We start from the raw sequence: 19,121 nt of genomic DNA, 5'->3' as shown, positions 1-19,121 counted from the left end.
TCCACCACAAAAGTTACCCCCCCTTCCAGCAGATAGGTAACCCCCCTCCACCAAAGAACTGTCCAAAATGCAAAAATAAAGTTTGAATTCTGACTCCTCTAAATTTTGCAATATCAATACAGAAGATAAATTCCTACTAGTGTGCACTGTTCAGTATAAGTTTAGAAAAGTTTGCTGTTTTATTGTCAAAAAGTTAGAAAAACTAGAAGTTTATTGGTCTATAAAACCTTTCAAGATATACAGCTAGAACCAGCCAACTGGGTAATGAAGTGTTTTTATCAGAAATGTTGCTAAAAATTTCTTTCCTTGTATGTGAGCTTTAAAAATGTTCAAAGGTCAGAACTTTACACGGATATATGGAAAGTGAAAGATCTCTTGACTCTCAAAAAGTTGTCATAGTTATATAGTATTCAATTTAACTTAGGGCAAGTTTTTAGAAATAATTCAGTTTCCAATTCGTATTTATAGAAAATGTTTACTATAATTGGATAGCCAAAGTGTACAATTAAACTTCTATTGTCAATGTCATGAATAGTAATAAAGCAGAATACAGTAGGTTTTGAAATGGGTGAAAGAGTACTTAATGAATTTGAATAATGAAAGATAGTGAATTACCCTCCGGTATATTTAAACCCTTGATCTGATCTAGAAGATATTATTTATTAATATATAGTTCATACTTGATCAGACAAAGCTTTTAAAGTTATGAATCGGATATAAAATCGTCGGATGGAGAGTCACTTGAAATTACGCTTACATTCCCTTTAATTATTCAGATCTCGGAAATATTCAACCCCTGAAGGAGTTCGGATGTTTACAACACGCTCCATGAGCCAATCCTATCATAGGTAACAACCAAAGGCGTGTACACAGGGGGATGGGGGCTCAGAGCTGAAAACTTTAGAATGGATATCCTTAATCCCGAACGGTTAATTAATCTGTAGATTAATAACAAGAGGAGAACAAGTAATATTTAATCTCGAGATTAAGAAAAAAATGGACGAAGCTTTAATCCCGATATCCACCATTCAAAAGTTTCCAGCTCAGAGCCCATGGATGAGTAAAATATATGTTTTCCAGGAGGTTTTAGGGCCCAAGAAAAGCTCCGTTTATAAATAAGGGCATGTCCTATTTAAAACGGCACACTCACATAAATTTCAATATATTATTGATTTGGCCCGGCACTAGAATTGAACTGGAGTTTATAGTGACCTTGAAACCTTGATCTGAACAAACGTAATTAGTTCTGATAAAACATAGAGATATAATTCATACTTGAGCGAACAAATCTTTCAAGGATCCACTGTTATAAATCAAACATGACATTCTATGAATTACGTGTATGTACAGTCCCTTTAACTGATTTGTTTGTAGAAGCACGAGCACCAACAGTACTACCAGCCCTTGTACCAGCCAAGCAAACCATCGTATTAGATCTAGGACACCAGACGAGGAGTTTTCCCCATCCAGGTAATTAAAGGGACTGTTCTCCACATACAGGTAAGAATTAAAGGGACTGTTCTCCACCTCCAGGTAGGAATTAAAGGGACTGTTCTCCCATCCAGGTAGGAATTAAAGGGACTGTTCTCACATACAGGTAAGAATTAAAGGGACTGTTCTCCACCTCCAGGTAGGAATTAAAGGGACTGTTCTCCCATCCAGGTAGGAATTAAAGGGACTGTTCTCCCATCCAGGTAGGAATTAAAGGGACTGTTCTCATCATCCAGGTAGGAATTAAAGGGTCTGTTCTCCCATCCAGGTAGGAATTAAAGGGTCTGCTCTCCCCACGGAAGGGAACTAAATCCCTTTTAATGGGTCGGATCTATATAGGAAGTTTTTTTTTGAAATATAAAGGTTGTAAAGGTTTAGAAAATAAAAATTTGGGGGAAACTAATGTTATTATCAGTTCCTTTGTTTCATTGATGAAGTACGAGCAAATTGCTTCATTACAATAAAAATGTTAAAAATGTTATAAAAGGAAAAGTAAAAATAATTTCTTTTTTATACAATGTTCATGATTAAATAATGGAAATTTTGTTTTCATGTTTAAAACATTTTAAAATATCTGAGTTAGCAAAAATACAATGCTATCAAACAAGAATTTATTTGTAAATGTATTTTTTTTACATTATATTCCGTGTTTTTTTTATTGAGCAACGTTACTGAAGATGTATTAACTAATTTTTAATGTTATTAAAATTTATTTTCACACAAAATTAAAAATTACGTAAAAAGTATTTTTTAAATTTACACGCGCATTTGTTCAAACAATTAAAAATTACAAAATCGATATTTCTTCATTAAATGAAAGGACAGCAACTTTTCCATAGTTTTCATAATACATTTAAAGTAATTGTTTTTTAATTAATTTTTTTGAAATATTAAACTTAAATAAATCACAAACTAGTACATAAAACGAGTCAAATTATTTATTTATGTCATTGTAATGGGTATTATTAAGTGCGAAAAAGTTTTTGCCGGGATTTTTACTTTTTCTAATTTGTTTGAGATTAAAATGAAAGTATTGACTGATAAAAAAGTAGCAATATTTTCCTCTTCAAAGAAGCCAAAATTTACCACTATCCCTTCTTTAGAACTTAATAAAAATGTAATCCTTTATTGATCCTTCTTTAGAACTTAATAAAAATGTAATCCTTTATTGATCCTTCTTTAGAACTTAATAAAAATGTAATCCTTTATTGATCCTTCTTTAGAACTTAATAAAAATGTAATCCTTTATTGATCCTTCTTTAGAACTTAATAAAAATGTAATCCTTTATTGATTCTAAATTTTTTCATCTTTAACCATTCAAAACCCTACGGCCCTGGAATCCTTCATGAATGAAAAAATTGGGTCCGATCGGTTTTGACGTTTATTGGATACAAACATGCAAACTATATATGTAGAAAGCTTTTAGAGCGCGATTATGGCTCTATCTGTAAGCAACTTCTCTTTGAATATAAAACAACTAGGCTTTTGTGCCCATCTCCTATTTCAATTGTGAACATGTTCTCTGTATACATTGTAAAATAAAACAAACAAAAATTTCGCGAATTTTATAAAAAAAATTGTGGATTTTCAAAATCTCTAAAAATCGACTTTTGATAGAGACAAATTTTTGTAAATTTGATCATCCACGGGGGTCACGCGAGGTCCCACAAAAATGTGGGCCCGATCGTTTCAGCCGTTTTAACGTTTATTGAATAAAACAGACAGAAGAAAAAAAATTCGGATTAATTAATATTTTTACAGTTAATATTAATATTTTAGGTTTAATATCTACACGCTGCATCATAGAAGCCAAATACTTCGTAATAAATCTGAATCCAGCTACTTGGTCACTAGCCCGGGCAGAGATATGGTTACTCATTATCAGCCAGTATCCAGGTATACTTGGAGAACTCATCTTAATGGGGTAAAAGTGACTGTTCTTGCAAATATGGCAATGTGCGATGTTACCAAGGTATCCTTCTTGCAAATCTCATGTCACATAATCCCAGAACGGTCACCTAGAAAACCTGAAAATGTGGAAGATAACAAAGTTTTTCTGTCTCGAAGAGTGGTTATTTATATGAATTTCTTCATTGTTTCACTTTCTTTTCTTATAAGCAATAAATGCGTGAGTCATTTTTGCTTTAGATAAACAAAACATCCAAATAAAATTTATACTTGATCAGACACAGCTTTAAAGGGTATATCGTTGTGAATCGGGCAAATTGTCATCTTAATCTGAAGGTCACCTGAAATTACGCTTCCAGTCCCTGTAAATTTCGGAATTGTTGATTAGCCAGTCAGAGACCAGATTTAACAAGTATTAAAAAGAAGTTGAACTTTGCACCACCGGTTTAACCAGTTCTCTTGTGCGCCGGGCCAAGTTGAAAAGAAGTGGTTCATTCTAATCTACATAGTTTAACTTCTTCTCATATAGATTCATTGAATCTGGTCCCCAGAACTGTGGACACGTAGTTCAACTAGCCTTTTCTAGCTGAACTCATTCTACCTAATTATTTTTTTTTATCTAAATTTGACCTTTTTACAGGTTGGGTCAAGCCACATGATTTATTATTATTAACGGGACTGAGGAAGACATTTAAAAAAGCCCTCCAATTTAAAGAGTGACATGTCTGATTTGCAACTTTACACTTATAATCTTTATCTGGGTAATAATTGGTAAGAGAATGTCGGTTTTTTTAACACTAAGAATGGTTGACCGAGGAAAATAAGTTCTGCTTTATCTGATCTATATATAAAATCAGCATGATAATTTTTCAGTAATTATCAAATTGTAGAATAGTCAGATTCAATCATTTTGCTGAGATTAAAGTTTACTATTTTGTTAACTGGAAATACTTTTAATAAAGTCCCGTGAAAATTTATCTAAACTTTCAGGCGATCCCTAGCTAACCTTGGGTCTAGAGCTACTCGTAAATATTTATAATAATCTAAACTTTCTGACGATCCCTAGCTAACCTTGGATCTAGAGCTACTCGTAAATCTTTATAATAATCTAATTTTTAGGCGATCCCTAGCTAACCTTGGATCTAGAGCTACTCGTAAATCTTCAGACTTCCTCTCTTGGCTACCCAACAGATCAAGGTATTGATTTTTTTAGCAATTTTTTTAGATTTTGCTTTCCCTTTTCTTAGAACCAATTTATCTTCCACTCGATTTTTTTAAAATCGTACTTTCCAATAAACAAAACTTTTTACGGAAAAATGCATTTTCAAAAATAATAAAATATCTACATTTTTTTTCCGGGAATTATTTTAAAATTTGACAGTTCAGAAACCTTCCTTGTGGTCATGTGAGTTGTTACAAAAACAAATTTTGTCCGATTTGGTATAGCCGTTAATTTGAATCAAATAGACAGAGAAGTTAAGTATATAAGCGTCATGAAAAGCCGACTGACACTGTTGTTTAAAGGTCTCACGCTCTCAAGTAAAAATTGATGAGAATTTTGCCAATTACTTCTTAAAAACCAAAGTTAACAACAAATTCTTTATAGTGTTAAATGTACATGTAAAGGACTACAGAAAAGCATAAGTGAGTTAGAGCGGTATAATCAAAGCTTAAGACGTAGCGACACTTCAAAGTTGACACTGTCTTAAAAATTGATTAGACTTTTTATAAGCAAACTGAATCTATGTGCTGAACAGATCATCCCCCCCAGGAATGGGTTATTGGCATGGCCGGTCAGAATAAGATAAATTTGTAGGATTAAACTAAAAATATTCAGGTCGCGTTCTCGACCTGACGCCAAGTCAATGGAAAACCTTCAATCTCCTACCAGCAACAACAGGTTTTTATAAATGGAGTCGGGGAAGAATCGGAGACACCAAACATTTTTTCGTAGACCACCAAATTTTCATCGGAGACTCCCAAATTTGATTGGAGAGAACGGGGTCTCAGATTAAAAGTTTGGAGTATCCAATGAAAATATGGTAGTCTCCGATGAACAATTTTCGCAACTTTTTTGCTAAATTTTTGCATTTTTTCACAAATTTTAGCATTTTTTGCGAGCGAACGAAATGCGAAAATTAAGCGAAATGGTCGCGAAACGATTTTTCATTTTCGATGGAAACAGACTGTGCATAAATTAAAGATACCTTTTTAGATCTTATGATTATTTTTTTAACTAATAAATATTAGTTTTATTAACGAAATTGTTCTAATAGGTCCCTAAACGCGAACTACAGGCTCTCCCACAAGTCGCTGAACTTTGTCAGCGCCGACGAAGCTGGATTGCTCATCTCTGATACAGGCCCGCCGGTCGGCGGTGGTGCATCTCCCCGTCCAACCCGCCGGCGGTTTTCAGGTAAAGAAACTACTTAATAATAGAATAATTTACTTAAGTTTTTGTTATTTCGCATCTATTTTTGATAAAAGAAATGAGTCTTTCCCATAAATTCGAATTTTCAAGTACCTTTTTATTTGCAACCTGATGGCGTAAACCTCTTATATTTCAAATTATTATTTGAGCCAGCAGAATTCTTAGTTTAAAATAGCTAAGGTCTATATCATTGGGTCGCAAAGATAAGGGATTAGAAAGTCAGAGTTTGTGGAAATTCCTTTATCAAAATCTGTATAGAGATAATATAAATAGAAAAAGCCAGGCATACCGTCTCAAATATGATTAATGTTACAAAAAAGCCGATTTTCGCTCTGAATTCGAGCGCAAAGATACGGTCCCTTTGTCTGAAACACTCTACTGGACGTTTTTCGGGTTTTTACAACAACAACAGCCCAAAAAATTTAAATTTATCATATTTCAATGCCGTCTGTGAACTATTATTTACTAAAAAATGAAAACTTTTGATATTTGAGTTTTATAAAAAATGTTATGTTTTAGAAATAGAAATTTAAAAAAAAACATATAATAGTGTCTAGACAAAGGAACTGTCCCTTAGCGTTTGCCAAAATCTAATAGGCATTATACCAATATGCCAACAAAGCCTTTATTTAGACCCACTTTTGGTGGTTGGATGGATACACATTTTGGTTTTTCAAATATCATACTTTAAATATTTTGAATGAATAATATTATTTTTATTATTTATTATTGTTATTATTTCTAGGTTTGAAGAAATCGTTTAGCTTGAAACAGAAGAAGTCGACTGGTGGCCCACTCTACGTAGATATTGATACTCAAAATTTGTGAAAAATTGCAGATTTTGTTCAATTAACCTAAAATCTAGTCATCACTTCATTAGTCAGAATTTTAATAGTTATTTTCCTAAGGAAAGCTAATTTTTATGATTTATTTGGGGTTTATAGTTAGTTTCTAGAACTCTTTCATTTCTAAATAGATCTCTTTAAATATACTCTCTGTTTTGTAGACTTTTGATTTAAAAAAAACTTTTTAGACTTCTAAATTCCTTTTTAGAGTTTTTGTAAAGTACTATTTAAATTTTATTTGTTTAATCAAGCACTGTGTAATTCAGAAAACAAATGATTGTAGGTTAAGAGAAAAAAGACATAATTTCATTTTCTCCTTGCATAAAATTTGTTAACATTTTTTACGCCAATGCAGTTAATGCAGTGCACTGAGAGCTGTTTCCAATTTTGAATAAAATATTTCAAATACAAACCCTTCCCCCCCCCCATTCAACCCATCATTTAAACACTTTATAATTAAAAAATTTACAAATAAAAAGTGAAAACATAAAATAATCGTCCATATTTTTAAGTTCAAAAAGAAAAACGTTTAACAGAATTTTAAACAATCAGCGCTATTCTTTTAAATGTTTGAGAATTGATAAATGGAATATTTTACAAGTTTATTACAAAACTGCCGCCTTATTTTAACGTTTATCTAGGGCTGGGCACGTTATAGCACGTTATTCAATCCGATCGTTAACGGTTAGATAAATTAACGGAACGAACAGGCTCATCAAGCAGTAAACGTTTACGTTAACTAATAATCAAACTTGCAGTTAGGTTAACGTTTCGTTAATAAATTTCCCGTTGCTCTTAATTAACGGCATGAACGGTAGATATATATAGATGTATATAAACAAACCAAAGTTTGTTCAGTTCGTTACGAGAGTTGTACTTTTATCTGATATTACAATTAATGGTATTTTCCGTTCGTTAAAGGGACTGTCATTGTAATTTTAAGCGATCTTCAATTAAAATAAGAAAAAAGAGGGATATTCACAATAATACCCTTTCAGAGCAAGAGTAGGAAAAATATCATCGTAGAGAAACCATGATTTGAAAATAAAGAGCTTTAAAGAGTTAAATAGGGATATCTCATGAAGTATTTTAACAGAAACCGGTTTGAACCTAAAATGCCAATCTGTAAATATAGAGAATCACATGATATTAAGGCTACAATCACCTTAACGGCATATTTCGTTTTCTTACAAAAACTGCCGGTCTTTAAAGGACCGTTGCCTAGCTTTGCTTTATTCACATAATTCTATTTCTTAAATAAAAGTATATATTACATATATTATATATATATGATATATATTGTTTATATGTTAATTTTACTTTTGACAAAAGGCAACGTTGTAAATTGATGTAAAAACACCAAATCGCATACAATAAATTTTAACATGTAATTGGTATATTTTAAATTGTAAATAGCATTTACTATTTGAATAAATTAGGAATCAGCAAAGTACCATTTCCAAACCTTATTTTTCTACAAGGTGTACAATATACATAAAAAAACTTTAAATTTTGTTATTAAGAGAATTTCAAAAGTCAATATTATAATTTGGATGTTTTTCATCTTAAAACATAATCACTGTAAACTTGGAAAACGTGTGATTTTTAAAGCACAATATTTACATGTAGATGTCAAGTTTATAAATATATGTTGATTTCTATAGTTTATTCCTTCAATTGAGAGAAAATTAACAACTTTTTCTTCGATATTTATTAAAATAAAAAATATTTTTCTGTTTTATTTGATATTTTTAGGAGAAAGTTTTCAATATTTTGAAGGAACATTGATCGACCGGAAACATATAATTTGTCCGAACAGGCCGATCATCAGTTCAGTCGTTTTTATTTTTTATGCAAAAATGTTTTTTATCCTTCATTCTTTGACTATTCACAATTTAAAGTCATAATTCGAGTCTAAAGGTCGTCTTCATATTCCAGAGTTTTCACTGTATTTGCTAATTTTTGGAAGAAGTCTTAGTTTTAACTTAAGCTCGATTTTTCGATTTGCTTTTAACTTATTGTTTGAAAAATTATTTGAGCGTGGCTTTATCAATAAATTCATTTTCAGAGGTTAAATGTTATCCCAGGCTCGAGCAAGTTTTGAAATAAATCCCAGTTATAGTTAGAATAATATTCTAGAGGGACACCTGGAGTAAATTATTGCTTTCAACTTCTGCTTAAAGGGATTGTAGACGTAAGTTAACCTTCATTTATAAAGGGACTTGTCCGATTCACAATGTTTCCCTTAACATACAACGAGGTTATAGTATTTAAAGTGATGTACGCATAAATCCTTTACTAATTGTACAGGCCGTGTACACCACTTTCAAAGGTGGGGTGAGTTCTGAAAATATTTATTTTTATTTAGGCAGAAACGTATTTTAAAATAGAGAGGGATATACGGTTCACGATGGTACCCTTAAACCTCTTGAAGAAATAAAATAGAAGTACACAAATATCTGTCATTTCTGCGCAGACCAAGGTTTAAAGAGCACCGTTGTGAATCTAGCATATAACCCTGAAAATGGACGGTCATAATATATGAACAAATTCTTGAGCTATTTCTTAAAATAAATTATTTGAAAATTACTCTTCCTAATATTCCTTATCGACATGTGGTTCAAAATATACTTTATCAGCTTGTATTGTAGTTAAGATAAGATAAGAACACGGGTTGAGCACAGGGAGGAAATTTCAAGAAAAAAAAATTATTTAGTTCCTTTTTTCACTGAACTATCGTTAGTAAAATTGTTATTTGAATAAAAATCGAAAAAACGTTCGCTCAGTAAAAAAAGAAAGTTTTGAAAAATGTTCAGATTTTTTTGTAGTGCGCAAGGAGCCCAAGTCACTTTGATTAATACTCAATTAGACATAGCTTTCAAGGGTACCGTTGTGAATCAGACATTGCCATCTTTGCATGGAGGGTCACTTGAAATTATGCTTAGTCCTTTTAATGTTGCAACTAATTAATAGCTAACCTTAACATTAACGCTTTCCAACTAGTTTCTCTTAACAAACTACAATCATTTTTTTATTTACTAAGTTAGCTCTTTACTCGTAAGTTCTTTAAAACCCTTTTGTTGCAATAGTTCTGTATGGAAAAAGAATATTAGGTACAGATAAACTAAATAGATTTATTTCATGAAAATCGTATTTAATATTACAATAGAAAATACAAAAAATAAACAGGTGCTAAAGAAATACAAAAATTACAAAAATTGTGAACTCCCTTCCAAAAACATATTTTTACATTAACAATAAGTCAGTAGTGTATACTGTTAAGCATATTTTTAAAAATAAATTTTTTGGTGATTTTGGGAAGCAAATGAGAAATTGGACATCAAAATGTCTGTTTATCATTCTTTTTGACTTGATTTTCTCCAAATTCCAAATTCAACCAATATACCTTAAATATAACTCTGGGAAAAAAACTATTTTAAATGGGGGAAATGATTTCAGAAAAAAAACACACCTGCAATAAGGAACTTGATTTTAAATTAAACCTTTAATTTTTATAACTCAATAAATAGAAAATAAAAAAGAAAGAACTGTAAATGTCTTTTCTTCCTTTTCCTCATTTTAAAACCATAGATAATATTTTTAGATCATCAATATTTCATTTAATTAAATATAATAGAAATTAAATAAAGAACTTTAAATATCAAAAAAAGTTAATAGTTTTAAATAATATTTGTTCCATTTTCTTCTCCATTCATGAATAATGCCGATTTAATCCGTTGAACCCAAGCTCGGAACTTTTTTTTTAAAGATTGCGCTAATCCACCCTCCGGAATTCTAGCGGAAACTGTTAATTTAAAACGATTAAGTGTTAAAAGCTTAAATTTGTGAAAAATTTTATTATCTCTCATCAGCCATTAAAGATATTTAGAAGAAATCAACTAAATCCGTGGATCAACACAATAAACGGATTAGTACTTACTTCAGGGATTAACATAACTAAAGTTCCGACCTTACTTTGTAAAAAACATCTATGAATTGTGTTTACTCTTCATGTGCTCTATCATCCCTGTTGGTGAAGTAAATCTGCTTTCACATTTAGGACAGGGGTATCGACCTGCAAATAAGTAAATTCTAATATAACAAAAAACAATTAAATTAACTTGTTACAAGACTAAAAATTAAGTACACTCAATTGATTTTTTCATTCTTATTTAAAAAGTTTTTTTATTCCCTTTATGCAAAATTTCATGCAGTAATCTCCAAAATACAATGAACTACAGAATAGTTTATAATCTCCCGCTTTATCTTTAAAATAAGATTACAAATGACCATATTATTTAAACAATACGGTTACAAAAAAATAATGATTTTCAAATTAACACAATTAAAAACGTTTATTCATTGCCCTCTCATGTTCTTGTATAAACTTAACGTTACTCTGACAGAAAACATAAAAAAAACCATTTTTTAAAATTTCTATTGTCTTATGAAGAACGAGCTTGATAAGAACTAAGAACCTCCTTGTCACATATTCAGCACAAAGAAGTTCAAATTGTGTATTTATAAACCCGTTACCTTTGTTATGATCCTCCTGTATGTGTAAATACAGACTTTTCTGAACTATTGTTACGTAGTCACACTCAGTACACGGGTAATATTGACTGCACAAATAGACAATTATATTAGACAAAATATTCTTTATTTTTTAAAAATAAAATGTTTAAATTTTAAATTATTAAGTTATTTTTTAACTTATATAATCGTCCCTGTTTCCAATATGCTTGATTTGTTTGTGTGTTGTTAGCAGGAACTCTGATGTTGCCAAAAAGTCACACATATCACATTCTAGTTCATTCACTTCTTTAAATTGATTTTAATTAAACCAACAAAAAGCTGTAATTTTTACAAATAATACCTTCAAGTTTAAATTGCTAAGAATTTGTAAAAAAAATTTATTTAGACTCGTGAACATTAGTTTAATCCTAGAATACATACTGAAGTGAATTTTGTAAATATCCGGCTATTTAAGGCCGCTGACTTAATTCAAGAACAGCCATTACAAAAAATAGTAGATTAATCGTCAAGTGTTTTCTTGATATCAGAACATTCGACTCAACTCCAAATTTTCTAATCCTATATTTTCCGACCTGATTCTATATCACAGACCTCTTATTTAATCTGTCAGAATAAATAGTTAAAAAGTTGTCTTAATTTTTTAATACTGGACTTGCAGAGCGCGATTGGCGCCCCGTAAACTTTTCGACAATTTTATCTGAAAAACGACATGTTTCATAGTCCTAAGTTTTCGCCGATTTTCTGTTAAAATATGCGAATTTTCAGAAATACTTTCTTCCATTCATAAACTTTCCCGAAGGTCATGCTAATAGCCAAAAACTTAGGCCCGATCAGCTCAACAGTTTAACGTCTGTTGATATACAACAATTTGGGTTTGCAGCGAGGTATCAGTTCCTTAATAAACGCATGGATAAGAAAAATAGAAATTGTGGCGAGTAATTAGTTTTTATATTATAAAATAAAAGTATCAATCAGAAAATCAAAATGTTGTATAAAAAAAAATCAATTTCCTTTAGCACGACTTTTCTCCTTCTTAAGTTCATTGAACCTGTTCAGTTTATCAACGTTAATGTTGATCAAACCTTGATTCTTTAATGTGCTAGATGTCTTGGATTTTCGCCCAGGTTTCGACTTTAATGTAGACTTTTTGACCGGCTGGTTCATCTTCTTGGCTGGTTTAGCCACCAGATTTCGTTTTCCTCGCATTATATCTGTAAAAATTAATCAAAATGGTTAAATCATAACTGCCCATTTATTGATTCTATGGCCTACTGGAAGAATTAGTTATGTTTATTCAAATTTTCATTTAACAATAATACATAAAATTTTGCCGCGTTTTTCTACAAGAAAACACGACTCTGGGAACAGAGAAGAGAAATGGCGCCAACAGACAAGGTTCAGGACAATCACGTGACTACTAGGTCTAGAACATTCTTATTCAGAAAACATTCTGCAAGTTTTATCTTAATATACATTATGAAAAAAGATGATAATTAGATTATGATATCTTTCACGACTTGACGAATTTCGAGTTATAAATTTTGTGAGAAAAATTCTGCATATAAAAATAAAAGTAGTGAACAGAATATATACCATTTAGACATAATTTTAACAAGATACCAAACGCTGGATTGAAATCTGTAAATGGGATTTGAACTAAAAATTTAAAAATAAGAAATCGAGTGAAGGTTGTATTTCTCAAGTTTTTTTTATAAATAATTAAATTTGTTTTGGAAAAACTTTAAAAATTCTATAAAGGAAAATAAAAAGTGATGAAAAGGTTATGAAGACATAATTTTAAAAAGAAAATTTTGTTAAAACTTAAAAATTTTGCAAAGGATTTGAAATAAAAATTAAAATCAATACTAAATTAAAAAAAAACATTTTATTGTTGAATTTTTAAGATTTTTATAAATGAGAAAATGTTCCTAAATGTGTTTTATCTAAGCTCCGACCAGCTTCTTGAGTCCTTGGGTGGACATGGATTTAGGTCTCTCCAGGGGGAGTCCTAGAGCACGATCCCAAACCAGGGAGGAGGTTACTCCCAGAGCTCTAAATTTAGTTTATATTTAAAGGGAGAGACCGGCAATGAATGGTGGTTGAAATGAGTTTGCAGCGTTGTAGAAAATCTTTTTCGGATTCATTTGAATGCAAGGTCTACGTTCAAAGTCATGAATGTGGGTGGGTAAGTTTTCAGAATCGTTTTTTTAATATTAAATAACGATCACGAAATATAAAGTAAAAATTATACAGTTAACTATTTAGATGTTTAGGAACATATATAATATATATCTCAAAAGTAATTTGTCAATATCAATGTTAGAATCAATTATTTCGTTTTCATCATTATATTGAATTTATTATTTTATATGAATTTGTTCGCCAATTTCTACAAATTCATCAAATGTCGTCTTTTCAATAAAAATTCCAGAAAATCTTCAAAAAATCTTTGAAAATAATGAGATTATAGAAACTAATAATTGATTAATTATTTTCGATGATAAAGATAGAAATTTTGCTCGATTCTCAAACCGTACCCACCCAAATTCATGATTTTGAACGTCGACTTTGCGCTTAAACTCAGTAAACATACGTCGTAGCAATTTTTCATATGTTTTATTTTCCCTCAGATTTATCGTGTTAACAACGAAAGACGTTTTTTTTGCATTAGACGATTTGTAAATAATCATTCGCTACTTCGTTTCGAACATTTAAGCTATTAGATAATAAAATAAAAACGAGGTTAAAAAATTACAACCCACGCAATTGTATAATTTTTGTTAAAAAAATAATGAGATTAAAGCCATTCAGTGGCAAACAATAAAAAAGTTGGGATTATAATTTCTATGGATGAGCAAAATTTAGAAGAAAAATAATGCCAGTTTGTCACACCTTTAACAGGCAATTAGATACGTTAAAGTATTCATTCATCTATGGTATTGGTAATAAATCCATAAATATTCAGTTCAGAGGGTTTTGACTTTCTTGAACATTTCAAATTAAAACTCTTGTGACGTTTATCGGGGGTGTAAGAACAATACTGTTAATAGTATAAGCCCGAAAGTTGGACTACAAAGAAAGATAATTTACAGGTCAAAAACATTTGAAAATTTTGAATATTACACGATTTTGTCTGAAAAAATTTGAATATTTTTGGCTGTCATTTTTTTTTGTCTACGACGCACCTCATTTTAGACAAAATTGAGTATAAAAAATACCGTATTTTCACCTATAATCAAAATATTACCTTGAAACTCCGAAAAGAACGGTATAGTAGTTCATCTCCTTCATTCCGTAGTACTGGAGTAGAACACCACTGTGAGCATCAACATTGGGCCAGGGGTTCTTAACCTTACCTAGAAATATATGTTTTCAAAGTAAAACAGAGCGGCAAAATATTTATCTAGGTGGAATGTGTATTTATGTATGCTGCAAACAGTGATAACTGAAGATGAAATTTTAATTTAACAAGCTTTTTTCGAATTACAAGTTTACAAGTAATCAAAGAGAATCTTTATTAATTGATAGCTTCTCTTGACTTTTAAGTGTATCCGTACTGTTCAACAGATTGATATAAATCAAACTTGGATCGAAAGTCGTCTTTTTTTATAATGATATCATCGCATAACAGTACAACTATATATAAGGAAAATCGAGGTTCGCTCGTACTAACCGTTGAGAAACAGTCGGTTATTTTGTCAACAATCTTTAAAATACCACGGATAAAGTAGGATAATTCTGAAATATTAAAACTCTTCAAGAAGTTTGAATAAACCATGACTGTGAGATCTAAACATCGAGAATGAATATAGTTTATTAAAAAGTTTAGCAGAGGCTCTTTTAGAAACCGAAAAATGAAATATGCCAGCAAGAGAAATGAGGATATAGGTTGGAACCAGTTTACCTGTTTATTGTCTCCATAAGGATAGCTGGGAACCAGTTTACCTGTTCAGAGTCTCCATGAGGATAGCTGGGAACCAGTTTACCTGTTCAGTGTCTCCATTAGAATAGCTGGGAATCTGTTTACCTTTTCAGTGTCTCCATGAGGATATCTGGGAACCATTTTACCAGTTCAGTGTCTCCATTAGGATAGCTGGGAACCAGTTTATCTGTTCAGTGTCTCCATGAGGATAGCTGGGAACCTGTTTACCTGTCTCTATGAGGATAGGTTGAACCAGCATATACAGCTGGGAACCTGTTTACCTGTCTCCATGAGGATAGGTGGAACCAGCATATACAGCTGGGAACCTGTTTACCTGTCTCCATGAGGATAGGTGGAACCAGCATGTAAAGCTGGGAAACAAGCTTGAACATCTTGTCATCTGGTAAATGCTTGAGAGCGAACTCTCTCTGACAGGTGTATCTAAAAAGAGAAAATTTTAGAAAAAAAACAGGAGCAAAATTTAATTTTTGGAATTTATCCGGATCCAACTAGTCCAAAGTTATTTTTTCAATTTTTACTTAAATCCTCGCTATTTTTTTGTAGAAACTATTTCTAACATTAATTGATTTCAGTTTTAATTATCTAAAAGGTTAAAATATTCGCTTATTAATCACTTAAACAAATTTCCCTCCTCCCACTATTTTTGTTGATATTTTGCTACTTGGATCGGTTAACATGTTCAGGTTTGAGTGGATCCCAGAGGATGGTGTATAAAAGACAAGTTCCATGATATTACCTCGGATCAGTTTTCCTAAGAACAGCATGACCGTATCCAGGAACAACCTGACCGGACTTCAGCAGGGACCAAACAAACTCTTTCATCTGGTCATCAGTAGCATCCAGACCAACAGCATCCTTCACCTTAACATCAACATCAACATCAACATCAACATCAACATCAACATCAACATCAACATCAACATCAACATCAACATCAACATCAACATCAACATCAACATCAACGGTGTATATTTTATTGAAAAATCATAACCCCCGCTATTATTTTTTTTCACCCAGATATTGTACGTTTGCGTCGTATGTTTTTTAAGGGTTTTAGGAGGGATACTTTTTGAAATCAAAAATCACATAAATGTGGGAATTGTTTTCAACTTACAATTTCATGCACGAGACAATGTAAGCACAATGAATTATTTAAACTTCATATTTTAATATCATATTAGGCTAACATTGTAAAATATTTTGTTTATATTCTGTTTTCCGACAGATAACAAGGAGAATCCCTTCTCCCCATGTGGGTCTGTGAAAAGATTTGTGTATATAAAGAAAAAGAAAAGTGAAAACTGGCAATTGCACTTATTAGTTCTTTTCACCCAAAATATCATTTACATCTTTTCCAATTTAGGCGAGGGAAATAAAATGAGTTAGGGGGTTAATTTATCGAGAAAATAAAAGCATTTTAATCTTAATTTAATTCCTCTTCGATATCTTGTGGTGGCCATACCCTTCTGGGATAGCTTTGATTTAGTAATCAAGAATTTATCCTCAAATTTAAGTGTCCACATTGGATATCGAGATCAAGCGTTTAAGATTACCCATACTCCATACAAAATTTCCGACAATTTCCGTAAAGCGACATATCAATAATTAAGAAATGTTTAGACTCGATAAACTAGAAATGGACAATATCATCCAGTAAATCAGAGCTTTAACATTGTACCTGGAAAACTTAACTTAAATTGACAAAAACTGAATATATTTGACCACAAAGATAAGTCAGTTCAACTTAACCAATCCGTTTGTAAAATAGTCAACAGCCAAATTCAATGAATATGCAGTCACAATTCATAGTTGAACCGTGTTGACTAAGTTTAACCTATTATCCTATACTGTGGATCCAGTTTAAGAGAAGTGACTCAAATCAAATTAAGTCAAGAAGCCATAGTTCAAGCTTAAGGTCGGACTGACTAACAAATTTGAGCCATGATACTGGTCTGTACTCATTCCCTCAGTCGATTACCTAATAACGCGGATAAAAATTGTCTTGGTATTTATAAAATCTGGTTTCTTGTTACTTGTCTTGAGCTGACCTTGTTCACGAAGACGAAAGCTGACTCAGGGACCATAATTAATAAATATTAATATCGATAAAGTACATTAAATTCTGCCCCTGGTCTCCAGTAACTAGTGCTAACCTTGTTCATAAAGACGAGAACCTCCTGGTTAGCCAGGCCATGAAGAGGACCGGCCAAACCACACATACCAGCTCCAAAGGACAGATACGGGTCTAAAATACAGTTAATGATACCTCTAAAAAAACTAAGTACACCATTCCCACAAGATTTAATAATAATCTTCGCGCATATGTTTAATATTATTATATATATATTTATTTATTTGTTAGCTTTAGCTTCCCAGCTGAATTGGCTGACATTTTTTTAGGCTACCAAGGAAATTCGATTTATCTTATTCAAAATTGACAAAGAAGGGAATCTTCATAAAAATAAATAAACAAAATGGTCAACCATTATCCCGTAGGAGTCAGGGTTAAGAGTTACTTAAACTAACTGGGACAGTTCTATGAGATAATACCTGAGAGTGCTGATCCTACGAGATGGGTAGCATGAGCGGAAACATTTCCTCCCTCGTGATCACTGTGGATAGTCAGATACAGACGCATCAGCTCAGTAAAGGTTGCGTCCTTAATAATGAAAATCGTTCATCTCCTTATGTTTGTCGTACCCCCTATCCTGTGAAAATAAGCAACCTAGTTAGGGATTTTCGTTAAAGGTGGGAAATAAATGATTTATAGGAAATACTAAATAAAATATTGGGTAAAAAAATATTAATTAAGGATAAAAGGCTGTCAGATACTCTATAGATAGATGTCTAATGTCATTTTTTTCCCTCTGGCCTTCGAAAACTTATTTTCCCCGGGCATGGGGAATGGGTAATTCTTAAAAATATATTATACAGGGCACCCCTGTGTGACTTGTCAATCTATCTTAAACAGAGAACAATAGCAATGAATGGATTCAACACCAAGTACTGAAAACAATGATAGTTTCCGTGATTTTGTTCAGAGGAAGTTTTAATGGGTTTCCTCAAAAATCATTTGTTTCCTTAATTCAGCGAATTAAACCTAACTACTGGTAATAAAAAGGGGTTTTTTAGGGGGTAGGGGGTGGGATGATTTTTCAAGAAAGTATAAATACCTGAAATCAAATCCAATATTTTACCTTGTATCCAATCATCTCGGTAAAGTTGTAAGACCAATCCTTTGATGTATCGATGGGGCAAGGGGGTGCTCCCTCCCTAAACAATTGTTGTAAAATTTTAATGAGAACTACTTAAAAAAGGAAGAATTTTATCAATTATATTTTCATCTTTATACATGAAAATTGAAAAAGTTCTTCTATAAATAAATTTGGCTTGTCTGTCTGTTTGTCTGTATCCAATAAACGTCAAAACGGCTGAAGCGATCGGGCCCAAATTTTTTGTGGGACATCACGTGACCACAGGAAAGGTTTATGAATGAGAAAATTTTTTAAAAAATGTGTTTTAGAGGTTTTTAATTTTGTAAAAAATTTAAATTCTTGAAAATCCGCGATTTTTTTTGAAAATCCGCAAATTTTTTTTCTTCTTTGTTTTTAAATGGAAACAAAAAGAACATGTTCACAATTTAAATAAAAGATAGGCGCGAAGCGCCATAAAAGCCTAGTATTTAATATATATAATGTTGTCAACCATTAACATTAAGCCCCCCCCCCCACAGTTCATGTAATATCGTCTTCAACTTAAATGCTCCTCTCGGAGTCAAGAGTCCAAACCAAACAATTTCAGCCCGCCTTTCTTCCTTGTTCTCCGATGACGGAGTTAAAACGTTTACCAATTGTGAACCATTTCAAAGTTAAACAAAAACATTTCTATTTAAAGAATTAGTGACTTTCATCAACATTTAATTGTCAATCTTTTCAGAAGTTTTAATGTATAAAAAGCGTCTTCGGA

The 19,121-nt window shown here is 31.7% G+C and overlaps 3 protein-coding genes across 10 annotated transcripts in view; 1 reads left to right on the top strand and 2 right to left on the bottom strand.

The window, feature by feature from the left end:
• LOC111702441 (uncharacterized) overlaps positions 1-7,125 on the top strand; it is a 13,586-nt gene extending 6,461 nt beyond the window's left edge. For all 5 annotated transcript variants that reach the window (XM_023474125.1, XM_023474124.1, XM_023474123.1 and 2 more), the window contains 7 exons: positions 777-848; positions 1,375-1,470; positions 3,272-3,388; positions 4,520-4,597; positions 5,238-5,300; positions 5,677-5,816; positions 6,577-7,125. In XM_023474125.1, the coding sequence (XP_023329893.1) occupies positions 777-848; positions 1,375-1,470; positions 3,272-3,388; positions 4,520-4,597; positions 5,238-5,300; positions 5,677-5,816; positions 6,577-6,659 (649 nt within the window). In that variant the 3' untranslated portion in view covers positions 6,660-7,125. The remainder of the gene's footprint in view (positions 1-776; positions 849-1,374; positions 1,471-3,271; positions 3,389-4,519; positions 4,598-5,237; positions 5,301-5,676; positions 5,817-6,576) is intronic.
• Positions 7,126-10,364: 3,239 nt separating this feature from the next.
• On the bottom strand, positions 10,365-12,425 carry LOC111702436 (RE1-silencing transcription factor B). Its single transcript, XM_023474118.1, has 4 exons — positions 12,223-12,425; positions 11,404-11,497; positions 11,213-11,298; positions 10,365-10,751 (listed from the first exon to the last, which is right to left on the bottom strand). Exons 1-4 carry the CDS (start codon positions 12,416-12,418, stop codon positions 10,666-10,668), a joined length of 462 nt encoding a protein of 153 aa, XP_023329886.1. The 5' UTR covers positions 12,419-12,425; the 3' UTR covers positions 10,365-10,665.
• Positions 12,426-12,445: 20 nt separating this feature from the next.
• Positions 12,446-19,121, bottom strand: part of LOC111702435 (probable citrate synthase 2, mitochondrial) — a 10,958-nt gene continuing 4,282 nt past the window's right edge. The window contains exons 7-14 of one of the 4 annotated variants that reach the window (XM_023474115.1): positions 18,353-18,428; positions 17,706-17,814; positions 17,309-17,400; positions 15,892-16,016; positions 15,469-15,575; positions 14,460-14,568; positions 13,141-13,264; positions 12,446-12,662 (exon numbers count right to left, since the gene is read on the bottom strand). In XM_023474115.1, coding sequence (XP_023329883.1) covers positions 13,156-13,264; positions 14,460-14,568; positions 15,469-15,575; positions 15,892-16,016; positions 17,309-17,400; positions 17,706-17,814; positions 18,353-18,428 — 727 coding nt within the window. In that variant the 3' untranslated portion in view covers positions 12,446-12,662; positions 13,141-13,155. The remainder of the gene's footprint in view (positions 12,663-13,140; positions 13,265-14,459; positions 14,569-15,468; positions 15,576-15,891; positions 16,017-17,308; positions 17,401-17,705; positions 17,815-18,352; positions 18,429-19,121) is intronic. The other 3 variants (XM_023474114.1, XM_023474116.1, XM_023474117.1) reach the window with 3 other exon arrangements.

The sequence above is a fragment of the Eurytemora carolleeae genome, unplaced genomic scaffold (assembly GCF_000591075.1).
Source record: "Eurytemora carolleeae unplaced genomic scaffold, Eaff_2.0 scaffold429, whole genome shotgun sequence".
NCBI classification, from domain to species: Eukaryota; Metazoa; Arthropoda; class Copepoda; order Calanoida; family Temoridae; genus Eurytemora; species Eurytemora carolleeae.
Note: the sequence above shows the minus strand (reverse complement) of the source record. Positions and strands in the feature narration are given on the sequence as shown.

Bases quoted from the DNA above. Each gene is read 5' to 3' on its own strand.
- LOC111702436 (XM_023474118.1), bottom strand. From the start codon at position 12,418: ATGCGAGGAAAACGAAATCTGGTGGCTAAACCAGCCAAGAAGATGAAC. The intron at 11,299-11,403 runs GGACGATTATAT...CTATTTGTGCAG, and splicing joins ATCAAGCATATTGGAAACAG to TCAATATTACCCGTGTACTG. The intron at 10,752-11,212 runs GTAACGGGTTTA...ACTTATTTGCAG, and splicing joins ACAGGAGGATCATAACAAAG to GTCGATACCCCTGTCCTAAA.